General features: G+C 44.3%; 1 protein-coding gene across 2 annotated transcripts; it reads left to right on the top strand.

The window, feature by feature from the left end:
- The first annotated feature begins 160 nt into the window (after nt 1-160).
- Nucleotides 161-21,985, top strand: LOC311031624 (neurabin-2-like). Of its 2 annotated transcripts, none has more exons than XM_084037998.1 (15): nt 161-287; nt 5,620-6,024; nt 6,433-6,623; nt 6,698-7,063; nt 7,149-7,835; nt 15,207-15,339; nt 15,954-16,074; nt 16,667-16,771; nt 16,876-17,011; nt 18,061-18,204; nt 18,289-18,342; nt 18,507-18,638; nt 19,930-20,027; nt 20,111-20,207; nt 20,764-21,985. In XM_084037998.1, exons 2-15 carry the CDS (start codon nt 5,706-5,708, stop codon nt 20,815-20,817), a joined length of 2,637 nt encoding a protein of 878 aa, XP_083894124.1. In that variant the 5' UTR covers nt 161-287; nt 5,620-5,705; the 3' UTR covers nt 20,818-21,985. The 2 variants fall into 2 exon arrangements, with proteins under 2 accessions (XP_083894124.1, XP_083894123.1); XM_084037997.1 differs by having other exon boundaries at nt 6,427-6,623.
- Nucleotides 21,986-23,655: the final 1,670 nt, after the last annotated feature.

Here is a 23,655-nt window from a genome sequence, read left to right as displayed (position 1 = left end):
AGAAGGGAGTATAAAGGTGAAAATAGCAGATGGAGAGAAGGTGTGAAGTGGAAGAGCGAGGAAAGACGAGTGGAAAGGACGCAGAAGAGTAGCGGAGGAGAGAGGGATGGAGGAATAGGATGGGAGGAGGGGGGAGGAGGAGAGGGAGGAGCAGGAGGGAGGCTGGCACTCAGTCTGTTCGCTCGCAGGAGAAAGCAGCAGCAGCAGCAGCAGCAGCAGGACAATGGGCTGTCTCCAGCACGGATCCTAACGGGCACCGGGCTGCTTCTGACGAACTGGAACACAAGGTACGGTCGACGGGGCGAGGCGGCGCGCGGAGGCTCGGTAACGGTTGAACGCGGTTGAACGCGCGGTCTAATGTGCCGTTTGTCCGTGAAAGAGGAGAGGCTGCAGGAAGGAAGCGACGCAGCGCAGCAGTCAGACACCCAGCGGGGCCTGTCGTCCGTCTGCCGCCGGGTCCTAAACCGACCGGCGACACGTTATAACGGCGTACTGCTAACGTCGGTCTGTGTGCTGGATTGCAGTGGTTTAATAACAAACAGCAGAACAAAAAGCCAAAATGCCCGCGCCGCCTTCTCACTTCTCCGGACAGAACAACACGCCGAACCCCCTTACGAATCTAGCTGTTTTTTAGTTCCCGTGCTTACACGTTGAAGGAACCACCTCTGCGGATGCAACCTACGATTAATTTGTATACTCCGAGGGCTTCCGGCGATTTCGGCGCATGAATTATTCATCAAAACTTGTTTATTTCACACAAAAAGCTAGTATCGTTGTGCGAGCCCAGTGCGCGGCGCCTTCCGTTAAAGCGTATGTTTGACGGAAGGGTAACACGCGAGCAGCACATACTAGTTGACATTTTCACAGCAGTTTAACGCCGCTCTGCCTGTCACCAGCACGCCGAATCAACGGGCGTCGTGTTGTGAGTCGCGTTAGCTGTTCAGTTGTATTATTTACCAATGAACAACATGCTCCAGCAGCAACGCCGCAATACATGCTAGGCTTTTTGGATGGAAGTTCGGAGCTAGCAGCATATGTCGGGTATGCCAACAAAGCCTCTCTCTGGCCAGCAGCAGCAGCAGCAGCAGCACGCAGTGTGTCTGCCAGATCCGTTGTTGCACTAGGCCAGGCCTGGGAGTCTACCCGACAGATGCGGGGATTGTGGGGGTGAATAGATGGAGTCATTGTAGTGGCTATAATGTGCCCTCTGTTACACGGCGCGTGTGACGCACATAGACGGGCAGAGATGCGGAGATGCTGTGCAGGCATGGGGACTTAAGGGCTTATTATTGCTCGGGTTGCCATGTCAGAAGCACAGCCTCCGAGAGCGTGTTGACCACAGACAAAGACAGATGGGACTTGTGTTGCACAGCTCCAGTGGGGACTGTTGCATCATATGAGACAAGGTCATTTCTGGCACCCAAACACTTTCCACGGGTCATTTAGGCTACTTGTGTGTGGCCTGTATTCATTGTGCTCGCCCACCAATAGATCATAAATCAATAGCATTTACCTCCATATGCTGAGGATTATTGGTGCAGGCAGGCTGTGGATGAGCTGTGGTGGTTTTATTTTAGATTGTGTTGACCTGTGTGTGTGTGTGTGTGTGTGTGTGTGTGTGTGTGTGTGTGTGTGTGGGGGAGGAGGAAGGTAGCTTTGGGTAAATACAGTAGATTGTTACAAAATAGATAAGTCAGAACGGATGGAAAGAGCACAACATGCTATTAAACAATTCCTGCCACAATCGACACAATAATTGCAGGTGCTGATAACCACCAAAAAATATGCTTAAAACCTTTAAAATGGCACCAGAACACACTGGAATCACTCTACATTTTGTTAAGTGACAAATATTTCTGTTGCCTCACAGATAAGACACATCTTTTATTTTGTGAAAAACAATCAAGTCTTAAATCTCCAAAAAAAGTGATGATCATAAATCATTAGGTCTCCCTGCATAAATAAAGACATAATAAATGTATTATTGTATCCTGTATAGTTCCTTTTTAAAGCAGGCTCTACCATGATAGAATGGAATTTTTTTTAAGTCACTCGTGATCATATTTACAATTAATCCTGAAGGAAATTCACCACAATCAACTTATTGTGAGATATTTTTGTGAAATCCTACATCGTCCCATCTCGACATGTTTTATTCTTTAAATGAACCAACGTCTGTTGACGTCTAATATGCGTTTAATAGATGCATATTAGACATCTAGTTTAAATTCCGGTTGAAAATGAAGGTTTGGACGTCGTCTAGTCTTATCTTAGACGTTGCTTCAACTACTTTTTTCTGCATTTTTAATGATGTTTTTAAAATATGGTCTCTGCACCGCTGCCACTGGTGGTGTATGAATGAGTGAACAAGAGGAACATTTTAAAGCTCTTTGTCCTTTTAGGTAGAAAGGCACTGTAGGTATTCCTAAAGACAAGTTCTCTGCGTCTTCAAGCGTCTTAATCACCCAAATAATGCCACCGAGATGCTTGAAAATGTCCTCAAACGGGACGACCAGTCAGGAGTGAGAACCCAGATAGTGTGTGTCAGACGTGTGGTTATCAGTTGGAACAGGACCCACCAGATTCACCACAACAATGACAGGAACAAAGCCAGGAGAACTTTCAGCTCTGTGTGTGTGTGTGTGTGTGTTTCTAGAGGCGCCTGTGAATTGCTTTACATTGTAATTTTCTCACATGATCAGTGTGTGTGTGTGGGGATGTACTATTTGGCAAGACGCTGTCACGAGACACACTGCGTGTGTGTGTGTGTCATTCTCTCTCTCTCACTCACTGGATGTGGTGTGGCGTCCCGCAGGGACCTAAATGGCCTTGACAACATTCCCCAGAATGCATGTCTGTTATGTTTTCATCAAGGTTTCATATATTTTCTAAGACTGAAAGGCAGTTTCGTTCTGACAACACGGCATCTGTTGACGGCCAATCTGTTGCCGTTGTCATGGCAACGGACGTAAACCACCACGCAGACGGCAACATGAGCCGACGTGTTTTGTCAGTTCCCACTGTTGCCTCTGTGATGGAAGAGCTTTGTGTGCCAACAAAAACTTAAATGAGTTCCTACTGTAGGAAGCAGTGAGAGTGCAGAAGTAGACCGACGGAAAATTTAGCATTTTGATGATTGACAAATGTAATTTTTCAAGCAAAAACATTTCCTAATTGCTTCTAAATTTTGATGACTTGCTTTGACTTCTATGACAGTAATCTTTTAGTTGGACTTTTGGTCAGACAAAATCACTTTGGTGATCACCTGACTTTTCCTTTTTTTCACCAGGTAACTGTTTCAGCAAATATGTACTTTCTGCTAATTAGCATGCTAACACACCTAGAAGGTGATTATGGGGTCATTCCTACTGAGCAGCAGCATGTTAGCATTGTCATGCTCAAAGCACCGCTACGCTAAAGTACGGCCCCACCGAGCGGCCAGCATGGCGGTGGACTCGTTGGATCCCATTTCTTATTTTAATTAATCCGGTGAGAAATAATTTCCCAGCTGAATCAATGATGAATATAGCTGCAGCCATAATTTAACTATATCCAGCGCTGTAAAAGACTCCGTGCTGCACTTTTCAACCTTGTAACGTGCATCACTGCTGCACTGGACTTTCACCCCGACGCAACCGCCGCTTCTCAAGAGCCAATGGAAAGTTACACCGCTATGTAGAAGCTTGTTCAAACTCCTTTTAGGACTTTTCGCGGAACTAAACGCACCACCAATTAATGATGACATCACAGAAAGCTGTTGCCGGGCGCCCACGTTTGGGTCTCCTTTGGGTGGAAAATATGGCCGTGTTCATACTGCTTCACACTGGGTTTGCTGCATATTGAGTGTTGAATCCAAAGAAGTACACGCTGCATCATCATCTGACAATCTTCACACCTCAGCTGTGAATTTTCACACAAATCCCACAAACTGTCTGTGGGTGGGGGGGTAAACCAGATGCGTCTCTGGCTCGGTCCACATTTGAATAATAATAATTGAACGCTTGAGTTGCAAAACCCTCTTGTTTCGCATTTCACCATTTAAAGTGGTTGACAGCTATATACTGTTGTTATTTAGCAGCAGCACCTGTTTTCAGAACGGGCCTGTGGTGTTCACAAGCTTTCACAAGAAGCACTCATGCAAACAACCTCACATCCGACACTTCACTTCCTTGTCCTGAGCAGGCAGCAAACTCTGAAAAGTGAAGCTGTTGTTGAAGTGCCTTAAACTTGCATTCTTTCTGCTGGCCATCAGGGGGCGACAACTCTGCTTGTAAATAGAAGTCTGATTGTATAGAAGTCTATGAGACAATGACCCTACTTCCCTCTTAATTTATTATCATTGTAAACATGACTTTATGGTCTCAATCTCTAGTTTCAAGTCTTCTTCAATCCAGCATGATGTTCATTTAGTACATTATGGTCCATTTAGAGTCCAACAGACCAGAAAGCAGGGGATGCTTTAGGGGCGGGGCTACCTAGTGATTGACAGGTCGCAACCATGCAACCGATGCAGTTAGCTACTAAGACGACTTCGATATTTGGCTGTAAAGTTGACCTTGAATTATAAAGCTAACTTTGTTAGCAGCTTCACACCAGAATCCAGATGCATCCAGATCCAGTACGGTTGCTGCTCTTGGTCCCGCTCTGCCGCTGGTGATCATCAGATCCACCCGTCACTCCTCCGAAGTCTAAATATGGTCACTTCCTTCACTTGTTGCTGTATTATAACTAATTTAATAATGATCGGTGTTTCACAAGGTTGGTCTCACCGCTGGGAAGATGTTGAACTATTAGTGAACCCGGATCAACCCTCCCCCATTACCTTAGCATGGATCTGACAGCACAAACTGCAAACGCAACCAGCCAGTTAATAGGATTGTGATCTTGAGAAAACAGCTTGATATCTGGGGACCGCACGCTAAGTGCTCACGCGCCGCCGTTGTCGCAGAGTAAGTCTGCGGCCACATGAAGACGCACATGACACGTGGGGCGAGGTCACAGTGCGTCATCGTTTTAACTGGATTATTTTGACAGCTCCCGGAGCGCCACGCGGCCTGCTATGAAATACCGTTGTGTTTGGCAGTACTGCAGTTAGTTTTCTGCTGATCGATGAAAAACTCAAAGGGGGGTTACTCCAGCAAATTGGTTTCCATAAAGTTGGGGCATTTACAAAAGCAGACATATTAGACTTAAAGCCCAATATTCTGCATTTTAAGCTTCCTGCATAGCGGATCAATGCAGACTTTCTTACTCGAGCCAAATCTGATGCCACAAAAGACAGTATACTGACACTGCAAAGCAGTACTTCTGATGTGTAAATTTGGTGGAGTGGCCCTTTAAGGTGGCCCACAGGTTTGATGTACCGGCCGTGAGCCTCAACCCTCCTGGTTCAAATGGTCAATCAGGGAAAAACCAGTTGTATCAAAGTTGAATGTCATTTTGAATGAGGATCATAAATTGAGTAAATGAAAAATACAGCATACGTAAATATATTTGCTTGTTTTTCACCAAAAAGGATGTTCACTAAACTGCTTTGGACGTAACTCATCTTGTGAAACTGTTATCATTGATTAGATATCATGACATCACAATTATGACCGATCCATCTGTCTGCTCCAGGAGGTGAATGTCCAACAGCTCCAGGATGCTGCCGTCCTCATCCCTGCCGACCTGCTGTTCACCAGGAGGCATCTGATCGACCAAACATGATGAAGACTGAACCCCCCTCGGCCACGGGGGGCAACGGGACCTCCGGGGGCAGCAGCGGGGGGAGCGGGAGCTCCAACCTGCGGAGTCCCTCGCCCCACCGCAACGCGTACGAGGCGGGGCTGGCGGCGCTCAAGAAGGCCACCGACCACCTCAACAATGCTGCGAACGGAGGCTCCGGCCCTCCGTCCAAACCCGCTCCTCTGCCCCGGCCCACCGGGAGGGGACGCAAATACGGATCAAATGTTCACCGCATCAAGAACATGTTTATGCAGATGCAGTCTCCTGGTGATGAGGAGGAAGGAGCCAAAATGATTGGTAATTCACCTCACTACCTCCCTTCGACCAACCTTAGCCAGCTACAGACTCATTTCAGCTTGTCTGACAAAAGAGTAGCAGATCGGAAAAAAGGTATAGAAAGGTGTATTTTTAGTATAACGTTGTGCAATGAATGAACCACAGACCGGCGCAGAGCCGTTTTATTTTTGGTTCTAGCTAATTATCCATTGAGGTTTTTAATAAAGATTTAATAAAGCTGTTTTTGTGTGTAAAACCTCTTGAATTAAACCCAAAGACTGATTTTTAATTATTGTTTCCACATCAGTTTAAAGACGGGCAGAGACAAAAACATGCATATTAAAATGGTTTTATTGACTCAGGATGAATCAGAGAGTCGAACTGAGTTTGATGAGGTTAAATCAACTTCCCTGTCTTTGGCAGGTGTAGAGCAGTCGGTGAAACTGTCCCTACCGAGGGCCTCCAGCCTTAACGAGAACGTGGACCACAGTGCCCTGCTCAAACTTGGGGCCACGGTCTCGGAGAGGGTCAACCGCTTCGACTCTAAACCGGGTGGAGACGGCGGCGGCTTCTCCAAGCTCCAGGAGACCAGGAGGATCTTCGAACAGCGGACTCTACAGGTCAGTGTAGCGCAATTCTGTTCTACACTTGTGTGTTCTTATTCTGATCTGAGACTGACCGCTGTCTCCACCAGGAGAAGCAAGCTGCCACCAATCGGATCCTGCTGAAGAAAGAGCGAGCATCGGGCTTCCAGGACAGCCGCCTCGACGTCGTGGCCCGCTTTAACGGTTCTACCGAGGCGTTGGACCGACTGGACGACCCCCCTGCTCCCGCTGCCCCTCCTGCTCCAGCTGCCCTTCCCGCCCCCGCCACTCTTCCCGCCCCCACCGCTTCGGTCGGGCCCGGTGACGCCGTCAGCCCCACGGTGAGTCAGCTCAGTGCTGCGTTCGAGAAGGGTGAACCGCAAAGCACTAGTGTCCACCTCCCCCAACGCCGGTCAGGTCCCGCCCTAGCACCAAAGCCCAAACCGCCAGCCAGAGGGGAAGCTACCGTAAGGAAGGTGAGAAGATTCTGCTTAACTTTAAAAAGTGCAGCAGGAAAAACTCTTGAATTGATTTAATGACTAAATGCTCTGTCTCTCTCAGGGGAAGGTGCTTCCTCCAGGTGAGGGGGATCATAAGGAGGACGCATCAAGTGTTGAGCGCGCCAAAGCAGTAGAACAACCAGTAGTGACGGGAGAAGTAACGGCCAGCGAGGAGAAGGAAGGATCCGGACAGTCCGGAGACCAGCTCCCCAACTCCTCCTTCTCCTCGGCCTCCTCGCTCTCTGTGGGAGTCAAACCGGAGTCGGAGGCCCAGCCGACGGCGACTGAAGCCCGAGGCTCGAGTACGGCGGATGAGCGGGAGCAAGAGCCGCCGGCTGACGAGCAAGACGCCCCCGACGGTGCGACTGAGGCCGGAGCCCGGCTGGTGCAGGCCGAGGTCCACGCCTCGCTGGAAAACGGAGAAAAAGAGCCTCCAGGTTCCTCTCCCTCCTCAGAGGAGAGAGGAGAGGACTCTGAGAGGACGGGCGAGGAGGACGAGGACGAGGATAACGATGAGGATGGCTCCAGGAAGGAGGATTACTCGGAGGGGGATCTGGTGGATATCAGTGCATACAGCGGGCTCGGGGAGGAGGACTCTGGGGGTAGCCAGCTAGACGACGAGGAGGACGAGGAAGACGAGGAGCCGTATCAGCCGGAGACCAGCTGCTCCGAGATCGCGGGTCTCCCTGAGGAAGAGGAGCCGCCGCCAGCCAACAGGAAGATCCAGTTCAGCACTGGGCCAATCAGGGTGAGTGAAGTCGACCATCGCATAATCCAGAAGAATTAACACCAACCATTAGGGGTGGAGGAAGCATCGATACAGCATAGTATCGCAATATATTAGCATTGATCTTTTATTGTATAAATTATTAACATTGAAAATACATGTGAAACCTTTTGGGAACAATTGCTTTTTCAGTCCACTAGAGGTGTTCATTATCGTGTTAATATCGTATCGTGGTAATATCGTATTGTGGTAATATGGGGCCCCAAACTGTGAATAAGTATTGCATTTGTAACTTTGGAAGTTTACCAGTTGATTGTATTAAGACACCGCAATATGAAAGTGTCAGACAAATCAAATACTGACAATGATGCTATTCTTAAATTCTTATCTTTAATTATGTAGATGTACTGATATCCTCTGGGGAGCATGATAACTTCTTGAATTGTAATGCAGTCAGTCTGCAGATTAGTATTAGTATTTTTTATTCATGTAGCCGATGGTGATGTTGGAGGAAAGTGTCACCAAACATTTTCAGATTCGTCTTCTGGAGGGCATTTTAGAATCTTTCAGCTTATTGTTTTGGTTCTACGGCAACTGTACTGTTTTTGTTCACTCTCACCGTCCTCATCAACCCTAGCAGCAGCAGGCAGCTGTTTTCAGCGAGAAAGCTATAATGCCCACATTGCCCAGCACCAAAATAGCAACTAGCTTGTGAGCATAGCGAAGCATTTAGCTGCTAAAAAAATCAGGATGTTCAAGGAGTCGGAGGAGACCAAACACGGAGCTAATGCAAAGGATACTTTTATCACCTCAAACATCTCAAACACAAGCACCTAACAACTTATAAACCCTTCTACAGTTTCTAAATAATGACGACATTCGTAACTGTGCTCACACAGTCTGTAACGGAAGTACATAGCTTGTCCAGCTAGGGCATTAGCTAACAAAGATCGCAACCTCAACGAATTGACTTTCCAGATCCGTGCTATTAGTGAAAGTGGCCCAATATTTATCGTCCACATATATACATGTATTTACTGGAGAAATCTAGTGTCTAACATTACAAACATAACGGTCACTAGATGATCCAGCTACGTTATCTGTGGTCCAGAACGTTAAACACGAGGACAGAGTTAGCATTTTCGGTTTTTATTGAGTTTTACAACAAGCGCTGCAAACACTAGCACTTTATCAGTCCATTGGTAGTTAACACGTTTAATAGCTGGCAGCCGTAGACGTCGCAGGTGTTTCAGTTTAATGAGTGACCGTGTTAACAGGTGACTCTCGGCAGAATCTGTGCGTGGTTGCTCGTAGTGACACACAAACGGAACAAGTTGTAGTCCTCGTAAAAGTTTCAATCAATTTAAAATGCATACACATCAGTGTTACGTATTTACACCGCTCATTTACATAAGTTACTACGAGCAACCGCCGCCTGGCTGAAAGTCACCAATTAACACGGTCACTCGTTAAACTCTAACACCCGTTGCTCTGAAGCGGCCGCGATCCCGTCGGGATTCTGTTGAACCGAACACGCACAGCAGACATTTTGTAAAAGGGTCTGTAAGGAGCGTTAAGTTGAGTTCCAGCTTGTTCAAATCAAATCGATGAATGCAGACGATGAAATACTGGGCTTTGGTTACTCGATTAATATTTAGATCCCAGGACAGCTGGTGTCTAATTATAATTACATGTTAGAAATAGGAGGAAAAAAAGAAGCTGTACAGGCTTTTTGTGCCCTGCTTTCTACTGGAGCATGGAAACTAAAAGAGAAGAGAGTAAGGAAATGAGTGAAAAGACTTCCTCCTTTGTTAACGTCACGGGGGAGGGAGGGGGAGGTTCGTTCTTTGATTTCGCCACACTATTTCCTGCTGACTAGCTCAAACTGTGCGTGTCTTCTTTTGAACATAGATCTTGATTTAACAGAAGCTCTTTTCCGAGTGCTCATTTCGGCTGGTGGACCTCCAAACATGTCTCAACGCGCCGCAACCAAGCCAAACCTCCTCACTGAGAATATAACAGGATGATGTACCATGTCCCACACAAGACACGAGCAGGGATTGACAGGCGATGTGATATTTGGTAGAATTTGACAAAGAATGAAGGCGGATCACTCGGCCTGTTCGGTTATGCAGACGTCAGGTCAAAGAGTGGAATTCTTCACATTTCTTTTGACCTCTTTAAAATATTTAACCACCGACCTCTTTAGCCACAGTGCAGCTAAAAGTAGAGCCGCGGCCCGAGGCAGTAACCGCTGCAGTTCGCTGGCCAGCGAATAACCGCCGCCGTCTGCTGCTGATCTGAAACCACCTGCTCTCACATTCAGAACAGGTTTCTGCTCAATATCGTAAAAGGGTTCCTTCTTATTGCTCTGTTGTTGGCACACGAGTGTGACACACATAAACCTGATAGATGTTTCCTTTTTTTTGGATTCATATTTTTTTTTATTAGGGACACAAAGTGCAAATAACAAAATGGAGAAATAACAATACAGAATTACAAGTGTTACCCTTTTTTAAGTTATCAGGAACAGTGAACATCTGTGCATTAAAGGGAAATAGAAGCTAATAACATAAAACATGTTAAATGTTTTTCAAAATAAGACATGTCATGCGGACACAGTTCGGTAAGTACAGAAATAAAGTACACTTTGCTAAAGAAAAAGAAAAGATCAATAAAATAAATAAGTCACAAAAATAAATACAAATCGAATCAAGTGAGATAAATGGGCAGAATAAAATAAAGATGAGTAAATGAATAAATTAACAAAAAGAGGTGATGTTTCTTATGCACAAATTAAACTAAACTTAAATTAAACCTTTAAAATGCTCAATTTATACAGTATTATATTTATAGACAGCAAAACATACAGAGACATTATATTTTTTGGGAGAGGAAGCAAAGCATCTGTCTCATCTCCTTGGACATGCACTGTCACAGTGACAACAACATTCAAAGTGATTCTACATCCACCGCAGCCACCGATAACACTGTTATGAGGTTGAAGATATGAAATGTGATGGGAGGAAATCCGTTTTCACAGTTTGAGCAGAAAAGGAAATTAAAGACAGGCTTCTTGTGTTCTTGTGTGTGCAGTGACCGACCTGTGTGTTGGTTGGTGAAATAGTTTTCTACAGCACAGACTTAGAGATTGATGCATTTAGCGTGAATATGTTTTTTCATATGGAAGAAAAGAGAGAAATGTTCAGAGAGGCGTTCTGTCTGGACACGTTGGATGCTGTTCCACCGTCTCAAAACTGGTTTGTAATTGTTGTTGACATCATGGAGCTCCGACCTTCTCTAGTACCTCGCGAGTCTGGTTCCAACAGAAATGTCTTTTAGACGCTTATTTTGGGTGTTTGGGGTGAGAAAGGATGGACGGCGGCCTGAAGAGAACCGGTTCCTGTAGCTACGTCGACCCGCGTCTCGCTTCTACTCGCAGAGCTGAGTCGTATACAAGGCTGACCTCTGTACGTCTGCAATAAGCAGCTGGAATGTAGCTGGGTGTGTTTTTGTTAAAACACACACACACACACACACACACACACACACACACACACACACACACACACACACACACACAAAGGCAGGGAGGCTGATTGATAGGAGTCACACAGTGGAGCTTTGTATGGAAGAAATGACACCTGGTGTGAGTTTTGATGTGAGCTGAATAGCTAATTGAGTCTCAATATCTCTTCACATAGCTTAAAGCAACAGGAGGAGGAGGAGGAGGAGGAGGAAGATAGATTGTGGATCTGTTGTGGCAGGAAGGTTTCGGCCTCTCTTCACCTGCAGCTCTCTTAAGTGTCTGAAAATATTTCTGTCATAAATCCTGAAGTTGTTGAGTTCATTATGATAGTAGGTCGATACGGATGCCAATACCAGCTGTTTATTAATAATCTGTATACAAGTGAGTGGGATCATTCTTCTTAACGTGCAAGGCAACGCCCGGCTTGAATTAAACGTTGCTCACCTAAGACCTCGATCTACACTGAGAAGAGTCGCAGCAGCCGCCGTGAAAACAGCTGATCAGCTCGTGGGCAGGGGGGTCGATGTGCAAGCAGGTGATCCGGTGTGGATTCAAGCAGGAGCTCTGGATGTTGCTTTGAGGAGGAGGAGGAGGAGGAGGAGGAGGAGGAGGGGAAAACAGGGAGGAAGTACTCTTGCAGAGCCAGACCTATGTCCACGCTAAGGTGCGGCTCTCACTTGTTCTCCGGAGGCAGAGCGTGACATTAGCGAAATGGAATAACCCCCAAAAAAAACAGGCGATCACTCGGTTAACAGCTGATGTGTTCATCCAATTGCCAAACGCTAATATGTTGATGGAGCAGCTTAGCTTAGCTATAAGACTGGAAAAGGCTAGCCTGCCAACGGTTAACAAAGACCACCTACCAGCTCTGGAGCTCACTAATCTCCTTTGTTTAATCCGTACAAACAACAATTTGAGTTAGATTATTTATTTGGTTGACAGATTTAGTGACTTTTTGGACGGAGCCAAACTGTTTCCCCCCAGTTTCTTTAGGATGTGTGAAGAAAACAAACAAGCCTCTTTATGAAAATGTCAAACCATTGTTTTATATTTCTTATTGCTTTCTCGATGTGTGCTTCATGCCAGTAAAGCCAGAGAGACGAGAGTGTTTCGTAGTGTCCTTGCCCAGTCTTGATCCAGTTACCTGCCGGACATCCAGACCGGAGTGACTAATTCAGCACTCAGCCGACGTGGATTAGCAGCGAGTCTGCCTCTGTTTTTAGCTGCAGCTTGTAGTTTTTAATTGTTTTATTATTGGTAGCGTTTGAAAATGTTCAAATTTATATGAATGAAAACCTCGTAGCCTCATTAGTAGACCTGCTATGTTTCTATAAATGACCATTTCGCCACTATCTGTAAAATTGATTATTATGTAAACATTCTACGTTTCCTCATTGTGAGTAACAAGTTGCAAAACCAACATGTTGGCGACATGAAAACAAAAATTCAACACCACCAAATTCTGTTCTCAAATGTAACACTTTACAGTTTCTTTAAATATTCATCAGTTGATTTTCCAAATATTTATTATCAGTCCCTTTTCTAAATCCGCATGAACCGCTCTTCACATCGGCATTAATTCAATAAACAGAAACAAAACAGAAAAAACTTTACTTTTAAAACGGTTGCTGATCGTTTGCTGACATGCAAATCCAACATTAAAAAGGCTTTTTTTTAAATGGAGTGTGTGTGTGTGTGTGTGTGTGTGTGTGTGTGTGTGTGTGTGTGTGTGTGTGTGTGTGTGTGTGTGTGTGTGTGTGTGTGTGTGTGTGTGTGTGTGTGTGTGTGCGTGCGTGCGTGCGTGCGTGCGTGCGTGCGTGCGTGTGTGTGTGTGTGTGTGTGCGTGCGTGCGTGCGTGTGTGTGTGTGTGTGTGTCATATGCTCTAAAGTGCCTTTGGGGCCAAGCGGAGCTCGATGTGAACACTGACCTCCCTGTTTAAGTGCAGAATTGATTAATGCATTTATCAAGTGACTGAAGTTAGTTAATGATCTGACAGCCGCCGGCCAGCCAGGTTTTAAAGTGAGGCACAATGTTGGCAAGAGGAGAAGGTACCCTCCAGCCTCCCAGTCAGCCGTTCGGTGCAAAAACCGTGTCATTTTTTTGCATGCGGCACAAATGTGTTATTTCGGTCTATTCTAAAAACGGTGCATTTTGGGTATTTCTGCATGCGGTGGTCTCTAAACAGTGTTACACAACGTCTGTGTGACGCTTGCTTCAATTTGTTCCAGAGCATCACATGAGTGGAGTCACACCGCCAAACTAAAAGCATATTATTGTTGCAGTGATGAGCTTTTTGTCCATTTTATCGATTGATTCTCCTGGCAGAGATAACTACATATTTATCTAGCATAGAGCTGTTTAAGCTCGCATGACATCTGCCACTATCGACTTGTGCTGACTTTTTTTTATCTTTATTTTTTTTATCGTGATCCACGATGAAATCCTACATCATTCCATCCGTTGTAAAAAGTTTTTAAATTGTATATATTGTAAATATTCATGCAGAGACCCTGATTTATGAATCTTTTTTTATTATTTTTCACTAAAAAGGATGTTCACTATTCATTGTAGTGGTGAACATGACCTTTTTTTTATTATTTCTTGGTGTGCCCTCGCGTCAGTATTTCTGAGTAGAGATTGTGTGTACAGGGAAACACACACACACACACACACACACACACACATTAACAGAGCTTTACTCAACAGGAAGGAAACATGACTACAGGAAGCAGTTTAACAATCACGCCCTCTGACCCCGTTTGTGTGTGTGTGCCTCAGTCTTCAGCACTCAGGAGGATGTAAACAAACTGTAACAATAATAATAATAATAATATAATAATAACATATACACATTAAGACCTTTGATTCGTCGTCCTCTGTACGTTGTCTCACACCTATGAGCATATCTGCCAGACAGGGAGGGAGGGAGAGAGAGAGAGAGAGCAGGTCACTGCCAAACTCATGCTGGGCAAGCCTGTGGTTGCCGCGGAAACGGAGCCACGTGATCACGGAAATGGTCACCGGGGAGACAGATGCTGCTGACCTTCTCGAGAGGGGGAGGGGCGTGATAGAGAGTGGAAGAAAGGATGGGATGGAGATTCCATATTCTTTTTTATCCTCTGAAAGGGCGATGTTGCACATATTATATGGAATCATATCTACAGCATCTAAGTATCTTATCTTTCTAAGGGAAGCGCATTATGAGTCAGCACGGGCCCAGAGAGGCTGCTGGGAGATTTTATTACCCAACACCGCTCTCTCAAAGGTGCAGAGGCTGGAGGCAGGTTGAGTCTCTGAATGGAAGGTTTCCAATGATGGAGTTTGTGTGTGTGTGTGGGGGGGGGGGGGGGGGGGGGGGGGGGGCTTATTGGTTCTCTGTCATGACTAAATCATTGCTTTTTTCATATATATATATATATATATATATATATATATATATACACTGTATATACACACACACACATATAAATCAGAACAGGATTACCGTGTATTTAAATAGAACTGAATGTTTCTAGAACACGAGCTGTAATGTTTACGGTGTCAAAGTCACGATAAAAACTGAATCTCTTACTGCGAACAAATCTGAAATGTCAATCAAATAAATAATATTCCGATTTGGAATTTGAATAACATTAGTGCAGCCTTGTATTTATCTACAACTGTGCACAAATACTGGGTTCAAACTGAATGAATGAATTAATGTAAGACTCTTTTATAAATTACATTTGTACTGCTGCATAGACGTTTATGTGTGGGACAACATCATCATTGTATTACATGAAGATGTTCAAACATACACACACTGAGGCACGCAATATTCACCACCAGGCTGTCTGACCTTTGACCTTTGCCCTGTGTGCAGGTGTTCACCACCTACTCTAACGAAGACTACGACCGGCGTAATGACGACGTCGACCCCATGGCGGCCTCCGCCGAGTACGAGCTGGAGAAAAGGGTGGAGAAGCTGGACCTATTTCCTGTAGAGCTGGAGAAAGGTACACACACACAAACAAACAAACACACACACACAAACACATACATACACCTTTACAATCATTGAGTCACTCTGTCAAGCCTCTTATGTTTCTACACATACATGCACACAGCTGACAGGGAGCTGTTGGTAGACATTCACTGTCTGCTAACAGCTCCATTATCCCCTTATGGGATTACATTTAGCGCGGATTAGCCTAATTAGCAGCTAGCAAATCTGAAGGTAATGGATTGGAGCCAGCAACCATCCGTGACGGCTGCTCTCAGCTCAGCACAATAGGTAAAATACTGACTTCTGTTGAATTTGTTTGAAGCATACATGTGTTAGTGACTGTGAGGAACCTTTAGCTGGTTATGAAACGGTCTCAGGGTGACACTGAAGCCTCTAGATGAGCTATATGAGTAAACAAGACCACCAGAGAGACTTCTGGCCGTTTCTATATAGTTCGTCTTTGGTGCCACTCGGTCAGATTCCTTGCAAAATCAGACAAACTCACCAGGTTCACCAGAAGCTCCTTCAGCTCAGACCAGCTGACCACAGACAGACCCGGACCCGGGAGGTGGAGATCTATGTTGATGTTGACATCATCGTGTGTCTGTCTTTGTGTGTCTGCAGACAGCGAGGGTCTGGGTATCAGTATCATCGGGATGGGAGCAGGAGCCGACATGGGTCTGGAGAAACTGGGGATCTTTGTGAAGACGGTCACCGATGGAGGAGCTGCACAGAGAGACGGCAGGTACCCGACTGTCCACCTGTCTGTGTGTCTGAGGGGCTCACGCTCTGTTACAGTAAATCATGTAATAATCGTTTTAGCTGTATTGGATTGATGTTACAGGTATACCTAATAATAATATTAAAATGCTTTAAAGGTGCCGTGATTGAGAGCATCTCTGTTGGTTCTCGATGGCTCTCAACATGGCAACGGCTGAGCCGGCAGCTGGCAGCTAACAGAACTTTCATAAATCGCTCTCTTTTTTTTAAATCCTCATGTTTCAATGACATAATGATAATATTAATAATAATATTTGCATAGCACCTTTTCATACACAAATGCAGCTGCTTTACAATAACGACAAATAGACATGGAACAACATGGAAAATAAAACACTTGATAAAATAAGATGAAATACAATACATGGAATGCATAAAGCAAGATGTACTAAAAACCAATAATCATAATCCTATTAAAATGTGTATCCATATCTACCAATCAGAAGAAGGTTGGCGGTCTGAACTCTGAAATGATGGGAGACACCAAATGTGTGGCGGGTGTTGGGGGTTGTCTTCCTTGTCCATGTGTCCATTCATGTCCACACACGTGTGTGCAGGATCCTGGTGAACGACCTGATCGTGGAGGTTGATGGGACCAGCCTGGTGGGCGTCACCCAGAGCCTCGCCGCCTCGGTCCTCCGCAACACCACCGGCACCGTCAGGTTTGTGTTTGCAGTGTGTTTGAATTTCTCAGATTTATGACGACGACGTGTCTTTTCCAGATTGTTGACTTGACCGACAATTTTTCTTTTGCACATGCTCCCAGGTTTGTGATTGGTCGGGAGAAGCCGGGGGAGCAGAGCGAAGTGGCTCAGCTGATCCAGCAGACCCTGGAACAGGAGAAATGGCAGAGGGAGATGATGGAGCAGAGATACAAACAGTACATGGACGAGGACGAGGAGGTAACGTGTGTGTGTGCGCTCGTGTGTGTGTGTGTGTGTGCGCGCGTGCTTGTGTGTGTGTGTGTGTGTGTGTGTGTGCGCTCGTGTGTGTGTGTGTGTGTGCGCGCGTGCTTGTGTGTGTGTGTGTGTGTGTGTGTGTGTGTGTGTGTGTGTGTGTGTGTGTGTGTGTGTGTGTGTGTGTGTGACAAAATGTCGGTCTGTGCCACCACGTGGCCTGCACTTTCAAACTCGGTCCAGCTTCTCCACCTTGTGGTCAGAGAGAGTTAGGGACAGTTCTGCACCAGAGCAACAACCACTAATCACTAATTAATGGTTGTTGTAGTTAATTGCTAATTACAATAATAATAGTAATCACACATTGAGGTTTTCCATTGCGAGATCATGTCCACTCCAAAGTAACGTGGAAATGTAGGGGTCATAATGGCAGACAGAGGAGTTGCTATGGTTACCTCACATGTTGGGTGTTTCAAGGCTGATTCTGTAGTATTTTCTAAATTGTGTGTGTGTGTGTGTGTGTGTGTGTGTGTGTGTGTGTGTGTGTGTGTGTGTGTGTGTGTGTGTGTGTGTGTGTGTGTGTGTGTGTGTGTGCGTGTGTGTGTGTGTGTGTGTGTGTGTGTGCACTATATATATGTATGTATGTATATATATTTTTGGGAGTAATAATTATTATTATTGTAAGTACATGTTAATTGTATGTTGTGCTTGTTAGCATTTCTAAGTAAAAAATATATAAATACAATAAAAATTATTATTATTAGTAATTATTATTATTACAAATATTTTATATATATTTGACTTTTGTAAATAGAATACTAAAAGAAAACATTTGCAAAACATTTACAGGCAATGACTGAATGATTTCGGGCTCCAGTTGCTATTTATACCCTTTAATTAACTAAATACTAGGAATGAAATTAAACAGCGACTTTACCAGCCGCTAGCGTTAGCTTCATACTTGTCGAGTGGCATCAATCTTCTCATCAAACTCTTGATGACAACTCGCTGATGAAGGCTCTCATGTGCCCCCGTGTCGTTCCGTTGCCCTGCAGACGGGCGAATATGCGACAGACGAGGAGGAGGAGATGAGTCCAGTATTTCCCAACTCCATCGAGGTCTTCGACCTGGCCGAGAACCAGGACATGATGTCCCCTGTGGAGCTGGACCCCGAGAAGCTAACCCACAAATTCAAGGAGGTATATATGATTTTCTTTATTGGAATGCTGCATTTAATTATCTGTTGCCCTGTTTAATCAGGCTTTTTCTGTCTCTGTCCGTAGCTCCAGATCAAACATGCGGTAACCCAGGCTGAGATCCAGCTGCTGAAGAGGAAGGTGAGAACGCTTTCACGAATGAAACATGCTGTAATATCCAGGTTACACTGCAGAATGTTCACTGGCATAACGTCAGTTCCTTCGCTGGCATAACGATGACTTAACGCTGGCTCTGCCTCCCACACACCTCCCCCTCCTCCCACATTGCCTCCCCTTACCTCCAGCTGGCTCACGCGGAGCAGGATAAGTTGCGTTGGCGGATGGAGCGCGCTCAGTTGGAGCAAAACATCCGGGACAGTAAAGAGAGGATGGAGAAACTGGAGGGCTACTGGATGGAGGCACAGTCCCTGTGTAAGGTAATGTCCCAGAGAGGGAACATGGAGGCACTATCCCCATTGGAATGGATTTCCTCATCATTTAACCCTTGTGTATCACTTGGGACCTTTTTTGGCATATGGCATTAATTCAATTTTTTTTTCACCCTGAACTTATAAACTGCGTAGCCAAAATACAAACACTCAGACCATTAAGGACAGAAACGTTCCCATTGAAACCACTGTTTTTGATCCCACCACCATTATTTATTAGTTTATCATTTTATCATTATAACATTAAAACATAAAATCATGAATTCTTTATAAAAGCCTTTTATCTCTAGCAAAACAGTGCATTGCATCAAAATCAGTGTCTTTGCTAATCATTGACACTGCCACCTGGTATGTACTATGCAGAAAATAAGCATTAACATTTGGTAAATTAATCACTGATGTTGGCTAAATGATTTTACCGATAACATAATGTATTTTTATAGCAGTGTTAGGAAGGAGAAGTCTTTATTCCTGAAGGTAATACGTTAGAATAAGGGAGGTTTTTTTATTTGGCACTGCAAAAAATAAATGTATGCATGAAAATATATGCCATGGTTAATCATGGACATATCCCAGACTGAAAACAAACTGGCATTTAAAAATATTAAAATAACAATTCTGAAAGTGAATGAATATTTCATAGTTATGATAAAGAATGATTTTTTTTTAAAGATTTAATTGAGTGAAAGTGGAAAATATAATACAAATATAAAAATATTATATATATATATTATATATTATATATATTATATATAGGGCTGCACGGTGGTGTAGTGGGTAGCACTGTCGCCTCACAGCGAGAGGATCCTGGGTTCGATTCCCGGGTCGGCCTGGGTTCCTTCTGTGTGGAGTTTGCATGTTCTCCCCGTGTAAGCGTGGGTTCTCTCCGGGTTCTCCGGCTTCCTCCCACAGTCCAAAGACATGCAGGATGGGGATAGGTGACTCTAAATTGCCCGTAGGTGTGAATGTGAGCGTGAATGGTTGTTTGTCTCTACATGTCAGCCCTGTGATAGACTGGCGACCTGTCCAGGGTGTACCCTCCCTTCGCCCAATGACAGCTGGGATCGGCTCCAGCCCCCCCGCGACCCTGAATACAGGATAAGCGGTAGACAATGGATGGATGGATGGATGGATATATTATATATATTATATAACAATATAAAACATTTATTTATTTTCCATTTTGGCATGCACAAGGGTTAACAGTTCTTCTAATCTCCCTAAAACTGAATTTACTTATTTTTATTTACTGACCGGTTGTTTGTTTGTGTGTTTTCAGGCGGTGGATGAACACCTGAAGGAAACCCAGGGTCAGTACCAAACCCTCGAGAGGAAATACAGCAAAGCCAAGAGACTCATTAAAGAGTACCAGCAGAAGTAAGCAAAGAGAGAGGCGTTAAAGGTTTTGAAAGAGGGAGTAAAAAGAGACCAAAGCTCTAACGTGTTCGCGTTTATTTCAGGGAGATCGAGTACCTGAAGAAGGAGACGGCTCAGCGTCGGGCACAGGAAGAGAGTGAGGCGACGCACAAAGAGGAGGCGGACAACCTGCAGGAAAAGGTTCGTAAAATACTTACGCTAACCGCACTGTGGCAAGAGCTCTGTGTCATTTGAATCCGTTTATATTTGCATTTTACAAGTAAAAATGTTTTTTTGTTGATTCAGTGGTACGCAACAGATTTGCAAAAGCATCGCATTATCCTAACGACTTTCTGTTAATTGAAGTAACCAAAGAGCTTTTTTATCTGCATGATTTTAGCCACACTTTTCATACTGATAAACATGCTATTTTGTTGGATCGCGTTGGAGGAGAAAAAGAAAGACGGGCTTCAGGGATACTGCATTGAACTGGTTTAAAATGTTTATTTGGTGTTCCCCAAGGCCCCATCCTCGGGCCCCTTTCGCCCTCTTATTTTCATGCAATGCAAATGTGTTTCATGCAAAAAATGGTTCATGTAATCAAACTGTTGCTAGTGGTCTACCAGCGTCTCCACAGTGAAGTGCTGCATTTTTAATCACAATACAGGCAGATTGTGATGGAGCTCGTTCAGGTCTATGCTGAGGCGAGCACTGTCCTATCAGAGTCTTATCCTCCACTGTGTTGTTGTGTTCACAGATTACAGACTTGGAGACCAAAGTGGATGCCCTGAAGACCCCCAAACCCTCCTAGACCGCTGCTACTCCCTACCTCCTGCCTGTGACTAGAAGAGGAGGAGCTCAGCCTTCATTCATTCCAACCAACCATTCACTGGACAGGTAGTGGGAGGGCAACACTCAAAAAGGAAAGAAGCTCATCTGACATCTGCCAGAGCTCTGTCAGTCAATAACCAATCCCAGAATGCTCCCTCTATAATACCCAGAATCCTCCTTGTGTGTCTTCCTGGCAACCAGCTTGGCAATCAACACAGAAACCACATTCAACAACCCGTGCTTTAAGTTATGGATGATCTGGTTCTCTCCTCTATCGATAACAGTATCGTACCCGGATTCAGAACATTTTTTTTTTTTTTTTTAAAGCACTTTTCTTGAACAGGCTCGTCACAAAGTGCTTTTATGGAGTGGCACACGGAATAAAACTAGAAAGGACAACGGCTGGTTGTTGTACTTTTAAACCAAGCGGTTGCTGAACCATTCCTTTTCATTGTCTGGGACCCAGATTGGATCCTTATGAAGTGGACTAACGGTGTTGCATTGCATCGATCCAAAACCACATGGAGAAACGGCCACCACGTTTTTAAAGACAGATTCTGAAGTGGAACCTTGGTAGGAACCAACACCAACAAGAACAAAAAAAACAACTCTGAAAGGAAATAGCCACCACCTGCTGATAGTTGAATCATCGAAACAACATGGCCGACACATTTCCGATTTTGGTGAGAAAAACTGTGAAACGGCCGAACGCCCGCCCTCGCCTTTGGTTTTTCTTTTCTAACTCTCAGCGAGCGATGGAGGGAATCGGTCAGAGGCGTGCTTCTGCACGTCTGAACTGTGGGGGCAAACTGTTTGTATATATTCTATACATGTATTTAAAAAAAAAAGTTTAAATGGCTTAAGCAATTAAGGGGGTCTGATATCCGAGAGTGAGGCGGTGCAACGAGCCCGAACGACTACGGAACGACCCGTAGTTCTGATTCAGTCTGTTTCATCTCTTTTTTTAATGAACATTGATGGCAAACAGGGTGTGAATAGTCTAACGTGTGCTTCTAGAGCTTCTTGTTGGTGTTTACTACAGTATCTGAGGGTTTACGTGCACACTGACATGCTGTTGTTCAGGGTTTCGGGAAGCTCCTCTGATCCAGGATCACATAAGACCTGAACATGCTGGTTCGATACTAGGAGGCTGTTTTGTGTACAGCTTCTTGAGCTCCATGTGAAACTGTGAATATTCAGTTAACGGGTATACGACAGGATCTCTTGAGGTGCACTTTGTCATGTCAGCTGTTCAAACATTTCCTGGAGGCAAAACTGCTCTTCAGTTGAGGTAACACCCACTCACACCACTGGACTTTTGAGGTGAACATTTTTTTAAATGCATAATGTTCTATTAATACATAACCAAACCAAGTATTTGTATTTAGGGCACCTAAATTTGGTCATTAAAGATCGTTGGACAACATATATAGTCTCCGCAAATGACCTCGAACAATATTTCTGAACCATTTCTGTTTAATTATCAACTAAAATGAACTGATAATATTGGCTAATACGGAAGCAAAGAACGGCCATAAAAATTACCCCAAAAAAGTTGTATTACTTTGAAATCCATTCAAGGTTTCCAGGTCTTATCGGAAGATTTCTGTCTCGGATCGCTAAACTGACAAGAAATAAAAATTTTCATGTTCGATTTAAAACAACCAGATTTTTTTACCGACTTGAATTTTGTGAAAGGAAATGTTATTATTTTATATAATATTTGAGTCCTATACTTTCATCTGTATTTAAATAGCACTTCAGTAGTTGTTAGATTTTAAAATGATAGCTGCTTATACAATTCTAATTATTATGGCCTTTCTTTGCTTCTTTGCTTTTTCAGTATTTGTCTTTTCTAATCAGCTAATGAAGGCTTGTCACGATAGTTTTGCCTCTGAGAAATGTTCGTCCAGCTCCAGTGTTATTCAACCGTGTGCATGTAAACACACTACACAACTCTTATATAAGGTGCAGAGTAGAAGTCCCGGTGTGAACATAAAGGGGTGAAACATGCCTGACAGTCCAAACATGGGGTGAATGCAGAAGTGTTGCTGTGGTCGTCGAACGGATCGTTAAATGATAATTTTTCTGCAGTTTATTCTTAAGTCAGAGAAATCGGATGAGTTGCAAACACAGAAATGTTATTGCTTGTCAAATAAGTCACTTTTCTTTTAAGAGTTTTCAAATTGGCTAATACAGAAATCACAAAGTAAGACACAGTCTCTGTTTATACCATATGATTCCATATTTAATTGTTCTGACTTGACTATCATCCAGTAGTTCATGCTGACCCTTTTATATTCCAGCTATGAAGTCCACATTTGCATTGTGGACGGCAAAATGGTGCTGAGTAAGACGATGGTCACGCGGGCCAATGGTTTATTCCGCTGCTCTAATGTCATCGGTCACCATGGTGATCGGTTTGTGTAAGTCTTTATCGGGATGAGACGGCTTGCTGGCAAGCTCTTGTTAGGTCGCATTCATTGACAGCGCTGACTCCGATAACTATTTGATGAGCTCATCAGTAATTCAACCAAACCCAATCCTTTCATGGTTCCGAGAGAACGAGTTGTAATGACTTTTCCTCCGGCACCATCTTCTGGTCAAAGTCTTAACTCGCCAAATACTTTGGTTTCCAAACAAAACATCCCCTTCAAACAATACATTACACGTAGTGCTAATTAGCAAATGTTAGCATGCTAACACACTAAGATGGCAAACATGGTAAACCTTATACCTGCTGAACCTCAGCATGTTAGCATTGTCACTGTAAGCATGTTAGCATGTTAACAATAGCATTGAACTCCAGGCACCGCCT

This window comes from Eutrigla gurnardus (assembly GCF_963514095.1).
Source record: "Eutrigla gurnardus genome assembly, chromosome: 20".
NCBI classification, from domain to species: Eukaryota; Metazoa; Chordata; class Actinopteri; order Perciformes; family Triglidae; genus Eutrigla; species Eutrigla gurnardus.
This window is presented reverse-complemented; position numbering and strand designations above follow the sequence as displayed.